The sequence below is a fragment of the Colobus angolensis genome, unplaced genomic scaffold (assembly GCF_000951035.1).
Source record: "Colobus angolensis palliatus isolate OR3802 unplaced genomic scaffold, Cang.pa_1.0 Scaffold58, whole genome shotgun sequence".
Classification (NCBI taxonomy): domain Eukaryota; kingdom Metazoa; phylum Chordata; class Mammalia; order Primates; family Cercopithecidae; genus Colobus; species Colobus angolensis.
Genome location: NW_012119376.1, coordinates 13,703,585 through 13,716,290, shown reverse-complemented (window position 1 = coordinate 13,716,290; position 12,706 = coordinate 13,703,585). Strand labels below are relative to the sequence as shown.

General features: G+C 39.9%; 1 protein-coding gene across 1 annotated transcript in view; it reads left to right on the top strand.

The window, feature by feature from the left end:
- ENPP3 (ectonucleotide pyrophosphatase/phosphodiesterase 3) overlaps positions 1-12,706 on the top strand; it is a 101,652-nt gene that overhangs the window by 34,530 nt on the left and 54,416 nt on the right. The window contains exons 8-12 of the mRNA XM_011962160.1: positions 3,010-3,089; positions 5,926-6,045; positions 6,885-6,994; positions 8,860-8,925; positions 10,008-10,080. Of these exons, the coding sequence (XP_011817550.1) occupies positions 3,010-3,089; positions 5,926-6,045; positions 6,885-6,994; positions 8,860-8,925; positions 10,008-10,080 (449 nt within the window). The remainder of the gene's footprint in view (positions 1-3,009; positions 3,090-5,925; positions 6,046-6,884; positions 6,995-8,859; positions 8,926-10,007; positions 10,081-12,706) is intronic.

Sequence of the window (12,706 nt, the reverse complement as noted above, 5' to 3'; positions counted from 1 at the left end):
TTTTTTTGAGATGGAGTATCGCTCTGTCGCCCAGGCTGGAGTGCAGTGGGGCAATCTCAGCTTACTGTAACCTCTGCTTCCCGGGTTCAAGCAATTCTCTTGCTTCGGCCTCCCACGTATCCGGGATTACAGGCGTGCGCCACTGAACTGGGCTACTTTTTATATTTTTATTAGAGCCAGGGTTTCACCATGTTGGCCAGGCTGGTCTTGAACTTCTGACCTCAGGCGATCTGTCTGCCTCAGCCTCCCAAAATCCTGGGATTACAGACATGAGCACCACGCCCGGCCTACCTTGCATTCTTTGGTTGCTTTACCTACTCACCCATTTAGACCTTTGCTGCTTCTTATAGTTTCTAGTTACTATTAACCTAGTTGCATAGGCTTATCTCCTTTATATTTTCAGATATTTTGTGTAATACTTTCTTTTTTTAAATTTTTTTTAGAAGTAAAATACATACGTAAACACTTTAAGGCAGTATTCGAGGGTATGAGTAAAAATAAATGAACAAAACCTTTTTCCTGGTCTTCCTACTTTTCCTTTGCAAAAGCAACTGCTCATTGGTTTACTGCGTGTCTTTCCAGAAGTAGTCTGTTCAAGCATAACTTAAATGATTCATATTTGGAAGAAACCATGGTAGAAGACTGTGCTCTCTGTAGACGTTCTTCAGTAGCTGTGGTTCAAGGGCAGGTGATACAAAACGGTAGCTTGAGTCTATAGAGAGTCAGCAGATGTGTCTTATTTATGACATCATACAACTAGGGTGGTGCCATGCTTTCACAATACTGGTAGCTTAGTTTACATTTTATTTTATCCTCCAGCTTTAACCATTTAAGAATTTGAGTTTGCCACCCATGTTTCAAGGATATTGAAACTGACTTTATGTGTCTGTTCATTATATGAATTTTTTCCCACTTAAATTATTTTAATTGTGTAAGTGGACTGGATCCCATTTTATTTTCTTGTTATATGACTTCTTAACAATATTAAATGTCTTTCCCTAATTGAGATCAAGATTTACTTATTGGTGATATTGATTAAATAAGAAAAATAAAGGTTATTTTAATCTTCTGTTTTATAAATTAAGTCCTGGAGCAGTTCTCAAACTTAAATACATTAGGATGACCTGGGGTGCTTGTTAAAAATGTAAATTTTTGGCCAGGCACAGGGGCTGATGCCTATAATCCCAGCACTTTGGAAGGGTAAGGCAGGTGGATCACCTGAGGCCAGGAGATCGAGACCAGCCTGGCCAACATAACAAAACTCCATCTCTACTAAATATTACAAAAATTACCTGGGCATGGTGGCAGGCACCTGTAGTCCCAGCTACTTGGGAGGCTGAGGCAGGAGTTGAACCCAGGAGGCAGAAGTTGCAGTGAGCCGAGATCATGCCACTGCACTCTAGCCTGGGTGACAGAGAGAGAGACTTCATCTCAACAAAGAAAGAAAGAAAAAAAAGCAGATTTTTTGAACTCCCTTTCCTTCATCTCCTACCTTCCAATACCCATCAGAGAATCCTGTACAGTGGACTTGACATGGGGCCCTAGAAGATTCTGAAGGAGGAAATTACTGAATCAGAGGCTGAGAAGGAGACCAACCCCATGCCTATTTGAGAAAACACTCATTGTGTTCAGCAGCAAAGCTTGTGACTTTTTGGACGACAAGCGATTTCATGTTTTGTTTTGACCTAAAGAGAATCTATAATGGTGAAGCTTTATTTTAGAAGCAGAGGCAACACAATTTTGCTGTGGAAAATTTCTTGTACTTCACTGCTGCAGAGGAAATAGCAATATGCCCCAGTGGTTCTGACCTCTTTAAACAGGGTATTGCACAGATTGAAAACAACAGAACAATGAAGCTAAATTACTGTCATACTTTGTGAAACACAGATCACAGGAAACTTCCCTGGTCTAATGGAAACTGTACAAAAAGTAAGAAGCAGTAAAGTTAGCTTAATTTGTAAACAGTACTACATGACATAGGCTTATGCAGTTATACAAGTGAAATCCTTTTTCATTTGTCTAGACAGTAGTGTTGACTTTTGTTATATTAGATACTTTACATGTAAGAACTATCAGCTGGATGCCAATGCTGTATAAAGCAAACAAACTGGCAGTGTATAATATAGAGTACATTTAGCTCAGGGGTCAACAAGCTGTGGCCCATAGGCCAAATCTGGTTCACTCTGCTCATTTGTGTATGGCCTGCCATATATACTGAGAATTGTTTTACTTATTTTAAAAATTATTTATTCATTTATTTATTTATTTGAAACAGAGTTTCACTCTGTCACCCAGGCTGAAGTGCAGTGGTGCGATAACAGCTCACTGCAGACTCCATCTCCTGGGCTCAAACAATCCTCCCACCTCAGCCTCCTGAGTAGCTAGGACTACACAGGCGCATGCCACCATACCCAGCTAATTTTTAATTTTTATGCAGAAATGGGGTTTCACTGTGTTGCTCAAGTTGGCCTCAAACTCTTGAGCTCAAGTGATCTGCCCGTCTCAGCTTCCCAAAGTGCTGGGATTATAGGTGTGAGCCACTGGGCGTAGTCTGTTTTACATTTTTAAACGGTTGGAAGAAAATAAGAATATTTTGTGACATGTAAAATTTCCTGAAATTCAAATTTCAATGTCTATAAGGAAAGTTTTATTGGAACCTGGCCATGTTCATTTGTTTATTTATTGTCAACGGATGCTTTGGGGCCTCAATGGCAGAGTGGAGAGGTGTTGCAAAAAAGACCATATGGCCTTGCAAAGCCTAACATGTGTATCACTGGCTCTTCCAGAAAAAAATATATACACCTTGATTTAGCTCACTCCTCTCCTAAAAGACTGACATTCCCTGGAATGGAGGAAGCTTAGAGACCAGAATTTCAACCTCTTTCCATCTTCAATCAACTTTTTAGTTTTTTTTCTATTTTTCTGGGAGACTTTCATGTTCAGATTTTTAGGTATCCAAAAAACTGAAGAAGAAACAACTTCCTAATTTCTCACCATATTCTGTTGCAGAAACATGTGGAATTCATTCAAAATACATGAGAGCTATGTATCCTACCAAAACCTTCCCAAATCATTACACCATTGTCACGGTGAGTGCTTGACGCAGTGGTAAGACAGACCGAAGACCAGAACTGACCACATAAGACAGACATGTTTGGGCAGGAACTGGTGGAGTTCTGAGATTTACCCTTCTCGAGCACATGTGGGAATAGTTCATGGCTGAATTCAGGCTGGAAGGAATGGCTCAATATGAGGCCAATCCAGGGCTGTGAGGTATGAACTATGGATAAGTGTCCAGCATTAGGTTAATTCACCTGTGCTGAGCCCAAAACAGACCCTTTGATGTGAGAAATACCATTTTCCTCTGGTCTTTTGATTGCCCTTTGTTTGTCTGAAGGTCTGCTGGAAACAGTAGGCTATATATAGGGCCAACCACTTTGATGTGGGAAATTTTGTTCTTTCCTAGTCTTTTCATTACAATTAACTTGATAGAACTTCTTTTTCATAAAAGAATTCACAGTGTCTACATCTCTTTAGATAAAGCAATAAAAGCAAGTGAATTATCCTCGGTGTATAAAAAGATGTAGGTAGAATGATTAAAATGAACTCAAATAAAAATTAAATTATTTAAGACAGGTAGATTTAGAACACATTTAAGGCATCTGCTGCCTCAAAGGATATCTGTCTTTATTACTTTGGGTTTTAATCTTTTATTACTATGGAACAGTAACTATGACATTTAAATTTTAACCCCCACACAAATGTATGTATGTATTCTCATTACTTGCAGATTCTGTATTTGTGGGTTTGCCTACTCGCTAAAATTTATTTGTAACCCCCAAATCAATAAGTACAGTGCATTTATGGTCATTTGCAGCCATCACAAAGAAGCACAAAAAGTTGAGTTGCCCAATGCTCATGTTCCTAGCTCAGGTCTAACCAGGAGACGTTCTGCTATCTTGTTTTAGCTGTCATATTATAAACAAGTATCATTTTCACAATCTTACTGTTTATTGAATGTCATACTTTTTATACGCTCATGTTTTAGGGGAGTTATTTCACTAGTTAAAATGGTCCCCTTGCATAGTGCTGACGTGGTTTCTGGTGTTCCTTAGAGCAAGAAGGCTGTGAGTTGCCTTACAGAGGAAATATGTGTGTTAGGTAAACTTTGCTCAGGCCTGAGTTATGCCATGAGTGAACCAACAATATACAAAAATAAGGTGACTTCAAATAAAAACACTCATAAAACAAGGTTATGTATTGATCAGAAGACAAAACTGTGGTAATCAGAGGCTCTCAGGAACCTAACTCTGTATTTTTCCTAGGAACAATGGTTCAGTAATCATTAGTTTAGTGTTCATGACAACTTTATAGAACTACTATGAAAAATAATAATTGACTGTACATACATATATACATAAATATATACCATATATACATATATGTGTACATAAAATAAGGGATTATGCATAAATGCAATTAATTTACTATTTATATATTTTTATACATATATATGCATACATATTCATATACCTAGCAATGTTCTAAAATAAAGACCCTAAAATCTATAGGCATTTAACAAAAATGTGTGCAATGATTAAATAAATATGTGGGATTTGATTAAATAAATGATTGGTTGGATAGGTGGGTGGATGGCAGGGAAGATGGATAGAGACTTGGCAGGCTGCCTTTAAAATGCTGGTAACACCCTTTAATTCAATTTAGCCAGGGTATTTGATATATAGAAAGCTTCTATCTGGTAAATTCCTTGCTATTATTGATAATATAACCAGTGTCTAACCATTATTCTAATATGGGAAAGTGTAACAGTTAACTAAACAGTTATTAAGCACACAAAAGTTACGTTAACACCATCAGGACAAGCCATCAGCCTAATGTCTCTTATTTGCTGCTATGAACATGGTAGAACTAGAAAAAATATATATATATACACTTGGCCCTCCATATGTGTGGGTTCTGAATCCTTGGATTCTACTAACTGTGAATTAAAAATATTTGGGTGGAATCAACCTAAATGCCCATCAATGACAGACTACATAAAGAAAGTGGTACATGTACACCACAGAATATTATGCAGCCATAAAAAAGCAAGCTCATGTTTTTTGTGGGAACATAAATGGAGCTGGAGACTATCATCCTTAGCAAACTAAATACCGCATGTTCTCACTTATAAATGGGAGCTAAATAATAAGAACTTATTAACACAAAGAGGAAACAACAGACACTGGGGTCTGCTTGAGTGGGAGGATGGGAGGAGGGAGAGGAGCAGAAAAGATAACTATTGAGTACCGGCTTAATACCTGGGTGATGAAATAATACGTACAACAAACCCCCATGACGTGTTTACCTAAGTAACAAACCTTCAGATGTACCCCCAAACCTAAAATAAAAGTGGAAGAAAGAGAGAAAGAAAAGAAAGAGAAAGGAAAGAAAGAAGGAAGGAAGGAAGGAAGGAAGGAAGGAAGGAAGGAAGGAAGGAAGGAAATATTTGGAAAAAAATTACATCTGTACTGAACATGTATAGACTTTTTTTGTCACTATTCCCTAAACAATACAACAATGATTGACATAGCATGTATATTGTATTAGCTATTATAAGTAATCTAGAGATGATTAAAATATATAGGAGGGTATGCATAGGTTATATGCAAATCCCAAGCCATTTTCTAGCAGGGACTTAAACATCTTCTGATTTTGGTACCTGAGGGAGGTCATGGAACCATGCCCTACGAAAGCCAAGGGATGACAATATCTTCTGATATTTAAGTTCAGGTCCAGGTGTTTTACACTGAAAGGTATATAGTACCTTTCTTAGATATGAGTAATAGATGGTTTGCTATTTTAATTTAAATGTCTATTTTACTAATATTTTATCTTACATCTTTTTTTAAATTATTATTTTAGGGCTTGTATCCGGAATCACATGGCATCATTGACAATAATATGTATGATGTAAATCTCAACAAGAGTTTTTCACTTTCTTCAGAGGACCAAAATAATGAAGCCTGGTGGCATGGGCAACCAGTATGTAGCATTCTACACTTGCCAACTGAAGTAACCTCCATTTCTCAATGTGGCAGGAGGTCACTCTTCTTGCTCAGTGGAGCAAGTTCTATGTCACCCATATAGTTTCTGAGGTCTGAGGGTGGGAAGGTGTTTTACCACTATTTGTAACTTGAATTTTGAAAACATTTATGGCTGTTAACTCAAGTAGCTATGTTTAAACTTGGGTGTTGGGTTATAAATGTATCTATCTGGAAGTTACTCAGAAACATTATCTGTTAATGTTTTTCCTCATTTTGTTTTGTAATTTTTTTTTTTTTTTTTTTTTTTTTTTTTTTAGACAGAATCTTACTCTGTCACCCAGGCTGGAGTGCAGTGGCATGATCTCAGCTACTGTAACCTCCGCTTCTTGGATTCAAGCAATTCTCCTGCCTCAGCCTCCTGAGTAGCTGCGACTACAGGGACGCACCACCACGCCCAGCTAATTTTTTTGTATTTTTAGTAGAGATGGGGTTTCACCATGTTGGCCAGGATGATCTCGATCTCCTGACCTTGTGATCCACCTGCCTCGGCCTCCCAAAGTGCTGGGATTACAGGTTGTAATTCTTTTAAAGGGAGGGAGGAACCATCCAATTTTACCAGTTTTAAAAAAAATGATCTTGCTGCTTAGTAGCTTGCTACGTTTTTGAATTTTGAGGCAGATTCTTAGATAATTATATCTTTTAATTGCTACAAAGATTAAAATTTCAATTTTAATACATGTTGCAACTGTTAATCTTGTTTAGTTTCTGGTAAGGTACACCATTTCTACCCAAAGTAATTATTGACTTTCGCTTATCCTAAATTTTCTCTTCTTACAGATGTGGCTGACAGCAATGTATCAAGGTTTAAAAGCCGCCACCTACTTTTGGCCCGGATCAGAAGTGGCTAAAAATGGCTCCTTTCCTTCCATATACATGCCTTACAACCGGTAGTGGAAGTGAAGCGCTTTCAGATATTCTCCCAGTTAGGCAGAAATGATCAGGATGTTTTTGTCTTAATCTTGGCGGCAATTCCATTAATCCAGTTGTTTAAGCCAAAAATCCTGGGCGTCACCATTGATTCCTTTCCTTTATATCACTCAAGCAGTCTCTCAGTAAATGCTTTTGGCTCTAATTAAAAATCTAAGTAGCCTGAGAACTTTTTATTACCTCTAGCATTACCACTCTGGTTCGAGCTGTCATCTCTTGCCTGTATTAACTACAGTTGCCTCTTTACTCATCTCTCTGCTTCTTATCCTTTATAATCTAGTCTCATCCCACTCACCAGCAGGATTCCTTTAAAATGCAAGTCCAGCCGGGTGCAGTGGCTCATGCCTGTAATCGCAACAGTTTGGGAGGCTGAGGTGGACTGATCACTTGAGGTCAGGAGTTCAAGACCAGCCTGGCCAACATGGTGAAACCCCATCTCTACCAGAAGAAAAAATACAAAAATTAGCCAGGCATTGTGGCACATTGCCTGTAATCCTGGCTACTCTGGAGGCTGAGGCAGGAGAATAGCTTGAACCTAGGAGGCAGAGGTTGCAGTGAGCTGAGATCAGGGACTCCTGCAGTGTAGTCCAGCCTGAGTGACAGAAGGAGACTCCATCTCAAATAAATAAAATAAAATAAAATGCAAGTCCAATTATAGCATTATTTGGCACCAAAATTTCAGTGGCTCCCTGTGTCACTCAGAGTAAAAGCTTACAAGGCCCTACGTGGTATGACCTCTGGTGTCCCCTTACCTCTCTGACCTCCTCTTCTGCTACTCCCTCAGGTGCTCACTCTGAGCACCTGAGTCTTGGTGGACTTCAACATACTAGGCTGGCTTCTGCTGCAGGACATTGCACTGGCTGTTCACCCTCCCTGAGATGATTTGCTTCATGGATCTGAATGCCTAGTCTTTCACTGCCTTCTGGCTCTGTTGAAAAATTACCTTCTTGGCCGGGCGCGGTGGCTCAAGCCTGTAATCCCAGCACTTTGGGAGGCCGAGACGGGTGGATCACCAGGTCAGGAGATCGAGACCATCCTGGCCTACACGGTGAAACCCCGTCTCTACTAAAAAATACAAAAAACTAGCCGGGCGAGATGGCGGGCGCCTGTAGTCCCAGCTACTCGGGAGGCTGAGGCAGGAGAATGGCGTAAACCCGGGAGGCGGAGCTTGCAGTGAGCCGAGATTGCGCCACTGCACTCCAGCCTGGGTGACAGAGCGAGACTCCGTCTCAAAAAAAAAAAAAGAAAAATTACCTTCTCAATATTGTCTTACCCCAGTTATACTTAAGATTTAAAATTCCAAACCACCTTCATCTCAGTTACTCTGCTGTAGTGTTTTTTTTTTTTTTTTTTTGGTCCACAGCATTTATCACCTTTTAATACACTATATACTTTATTTTTATATTAGGTCAATTGTTTGTTACTTGTCTTCCTGCACTAGAATGTAATCTTTGGTTTACTCACTGATAAATTCTGTTTTGAATGAACAAATAGTATCTGGCAATAGATGTTCAATACATGCACATGCATAAATTTTTAAAAATGGAATTAATGGATCATAATCAATTGTCTTTTATTTTATTTGGGGGAAACTGAAGGAGAGAAGGGTGGGGTGAAATAAGACAATCTGCATTTCATTTATAGTCCTGCAAGTGTATCTATAAACAGAAATCCCTTTGAATAATAGTGAATACCTTTCAGTATTGTGATTATATAGGAATACAAAATGGATAGCTGAAGATATTCCCTTTTCTGAATAGGAATGTAATGGAGTTATTCTTGATTTGATTCATTTTAAAGAATTATTTCTACTCTATTTTTTCAGAAGTGTCCCATATGAAGAGAGGATTTCTACATTGTTAAAATGGCTGGACCTGCCCAAAGCTGAAAGGTAATGTCTAGTATCAGAAAAGTGCTGGCATAGTGGCATATATATGGGTAACAAATGAAGTTATTTCTTCACTTTAAATTACAATTTTTGGCTATTTTTGAAACAATGTGGCATTGCCTTTTAATGGGCACTTTTCATGAATTATTCCTGGCTGGGCAGGGGGGTCTCACTTGTATAATCCCAGCACTTTGGGAGGTTGAGGCAGGAGGATCACTTGAGCCCAGGAGTCCCGGACCAGCCTGAACAACACAGTGAAACCCTGTCTCTAAAAAAAAGTAAAGAAATTAGCTGGTCATGGTGGTACACAGTTGTAGTCCTAACTACTTGGGAGGCTGTGGTGGGATGATCACTTGAGCTCAGAAGTTTGAGGCTGCAGTGAGCTATCATCGTGCCACTGCCCTTCAGCCTGGGTGACACAGTGAGACTCTGTCTCAAAAATAAAATAAAGGAAATTATTCCTGAGAGCTGGTAACTTTTTGTTTTCGAAAATGTGGTTGACATTATTGAACAACAGAGATAGCGCTAACACCAGAGAGCAGAGGCAAATATCACAGAACCAAAGCCAGATATGGAATGGAGCAGAGCTGGGAGCAGGCCTGACACTCAGTTATAAGGACTGACTCCAAGAGCCAGAGGTGCTCCATCAAGCCCATGCCCACAGATTGGAGTGAGCATGGAGTCTCATTGAAGGCTAACCAGGACCTCCGGGTAAACAGTGCATCAGAAACCAGACACCAGAAGAAAGAACTTAGTATAACAGAACCAAGAATCAGCAAAAAGTCAGAAACCGGGAAACAGAAAGGACTGAGGCACACCAAAACTGGTCTTAACTGCAAGAACAAAACAGAATTTCACAACAGGGGCGTAGCAGTACTTATATCTGGGAAAGTCTTATTTACTTCCTGTTAGGAAACCTGTCCTTGCTGGAGCCAAGTAGAACTACCGGGTCTGAACAAAGAGGAGGAGGTTAGAGAGAAAGAAAAGGCAATGGCCGGCAAGCCCGAGATCTACAAAATCCCCCAATCGAGCCTGTAAGTTTATCACAAATTGGTAATATATTTCTGTTTCAATTTTGCCCTTAGACCCAGTTTTTATACCATGTATTTTGAAGAACCTGATTCCTCTGGACATGCAGCTGGACCAGTCAGTGCCAGAGTAAGTTTTTTTGTTTATTTGTTTTAAAAAAACAAAACAATGTAAAATCATCTAACCCTAACCCGCAAAACAAAATAGTATTCTTTAACTTCTACTGAGCACAAATGTATTTGATACATACATAAGATCAAAATAGTTAAAGGTATAAAAGGGATGCCATGGTTCAACTGCCTTCTTAACCATAAAATAGTTGAAATTCTAGAAAGGACAACTGCGTTATTAACTATATCTTGAATCATTTGAAAAACCCTCATTGAATACTTAGATGTGGCACTGTTGTTGCATATAATGAAAACATTAAGGCTAGATACTATACAAACCGATTCATACTAGTGTGGTGTATTTCAGGCTAAGTCACCTGCAAGTCCTTTGTGGTATATCCAGCTGTCTAGTTTCCCACAGTTCATTTATAAGTTCCTTATAATTGGATTTAACATGTTATTACCTCAGGCAGAGTTATTTCCCTTCTAGGCTCCCATTATCATTGAAGTGGACTCTCTAATATAAGTTTATTCATTATCTAGGCCATTCTGTTATGATTTTACTACACAAACATAGTCCTTAAATACTGCTTTTAGCAAAAAAAAGCCATTCTGTCTTCTAAACTCCACTAAAGCCTCTATTGTCTTGGACGCAATGGAAAGTTGCAAAGGCTGCCATGAGTATGGCATTTCCCCACCCCATGGAAACTCGTTGAGCACAATTGCCCTCAATTGGAATGCAAGCATATTCGTTCTGGCACCATGCCTTTGTAATTTCTCAGAAAAGCTTTTTTTTCCTTCCTTCCTTCCTATTAGGCCAAAATGATTCATAATATAGAGACTTGCTCAAGCCTCACCACTTTTAAGCCTTGGGCCTCTGTTATATTCCTGCACAGCTCTAGACTGTATCACAGAATTGTACGCCTTTTCAGGTTACTGTAAGTGTGAACTATCTAAAATATATTTACCATGCCTTCTTTTTATTTTATTTTATTTTTTATTTATTTATTTTTTGAGATGGAGTCTTGCTCTGTCACCCAGGCTGGAGTGCAGTGGTGCAGTCTCGGCTCTCTGCAACCTCCATGTCCTGAGTTCAAGCAATTCTCCTGTCTCAGCCTCCTGAGTAGCTGGGACTACAGGCACGTGCCACCGTGCTAGGCTAATTTTTGTATTTTTAGTAGAGACGGGGTTTCACCATGTTGGCCAGGATGGTCTTGCACTCCTGACCTCAGGTAATCCACCTGCCTCGGCCTCCCAAAGTGCTAGGATTACAGGCATGAACCACCTCGCCCAGCCGTTCTTTTCTATTTTAACTGTTAGCCGTGTTTGATATGATTTGTCATTTGAGAAGGGACACTGTATTTGCATTCGTTGCACCTCAGGAGCTGACTTGAGATTAGGCACCATGTCCTTTTTTCCCCCCATTCAGTGGTCTAGTTTAAAACCCAAGTACATTCTAAGTATAATTTTGAAAAGTGCTGCAAAGGAAAAGATCAAGTTTCCTCCAAGACATCTATCTAGGCAGTCTCAATCTAGTCTAGAGTAGGGTGCAAATTTGGCCTGGTTAGGAGACTCTCCTCTGAGTGACAAAAAGGAAACAGAATTTGCAAGTGGGCTTATTGAGAAAGGAGCTGTGCACATTGGAGGAACACATAAAATGAGCAAATGGTCTGACAAACAAATGGCTAGATGGCTCAGCAAGTAGACAGCGTGATCATGGTAAGAATAATAGTAGCAACTCACTCTTATTTGTGCTCTGCTGTGCCAGAGCTGTTGGATAAGCTATGAGAATTATCTCCCACCAATGTCTGCAGCATTGTGAGACAGGGAAGAGGGCTAAAAGGAAGCCCAGAGAAGGAGTCAGGCACCAAATTCTGCAGGGCCTTGCAAGTCCTTGCAGGCTAGAAAAAGTAAAACGAGAAGCATTGTAATAAGGGAGGTGACAGGACCAGATCTGTGTGTGTGTAGAGATCACTTTTATTTTGTAAGAGGAAAAGACAGGTGGGAAGAGACAGGTTAGCTTTCCCAACATTCCAGAAAAGAGATAATAGTGACTTGGACTAAGGTAGAGGCAACCATTGTGGATGGAAGAAGATATAACTGAGATTCATTTAGGAGATAGACTTGGCATGACTTAGTGTGAGTTGGGTGAGGGGGCTGGGGGATCAAGATTGATTTCCTAGTTTCTATCATGTGCTGGGAGGTGGTCCCATTTATATTAATAAGACCACTAAAGGAGGGTAAGTTTGGGGAGATGCTCGTTTTGCAATTGAGGTGCCTGTGTTGTCCAAATGGAGATGTCCAGAAGGCAAATGAATGTGGATTTAAAGCTCAAAGGAGGTGAAGATCTGGGATATCGGCAGCATATAGATGGTGCATGGAAGGGGAGATGGCCTAAGGAGAAAGCAAAGTGAGAAAATAGAAGGGTTACGACCAAATGTTACTTAAAACTTGAGGAGAAGAGGCAAATGAATGGAAGTAGAAGGTTTTGTGACTTCTTTTTTTTTTGAGACGGAGTCTCGCTCTGTCGCCCAGGCTGGAGTGCAGTGGCCGGATCTCGGCTCACTCCAAGCTCCGCCTCACGGGTTCATGCCATTCTCCTGCCTCAGCCTCCTGAGTAGCTGGGACTACAGGCGCCCGCCACC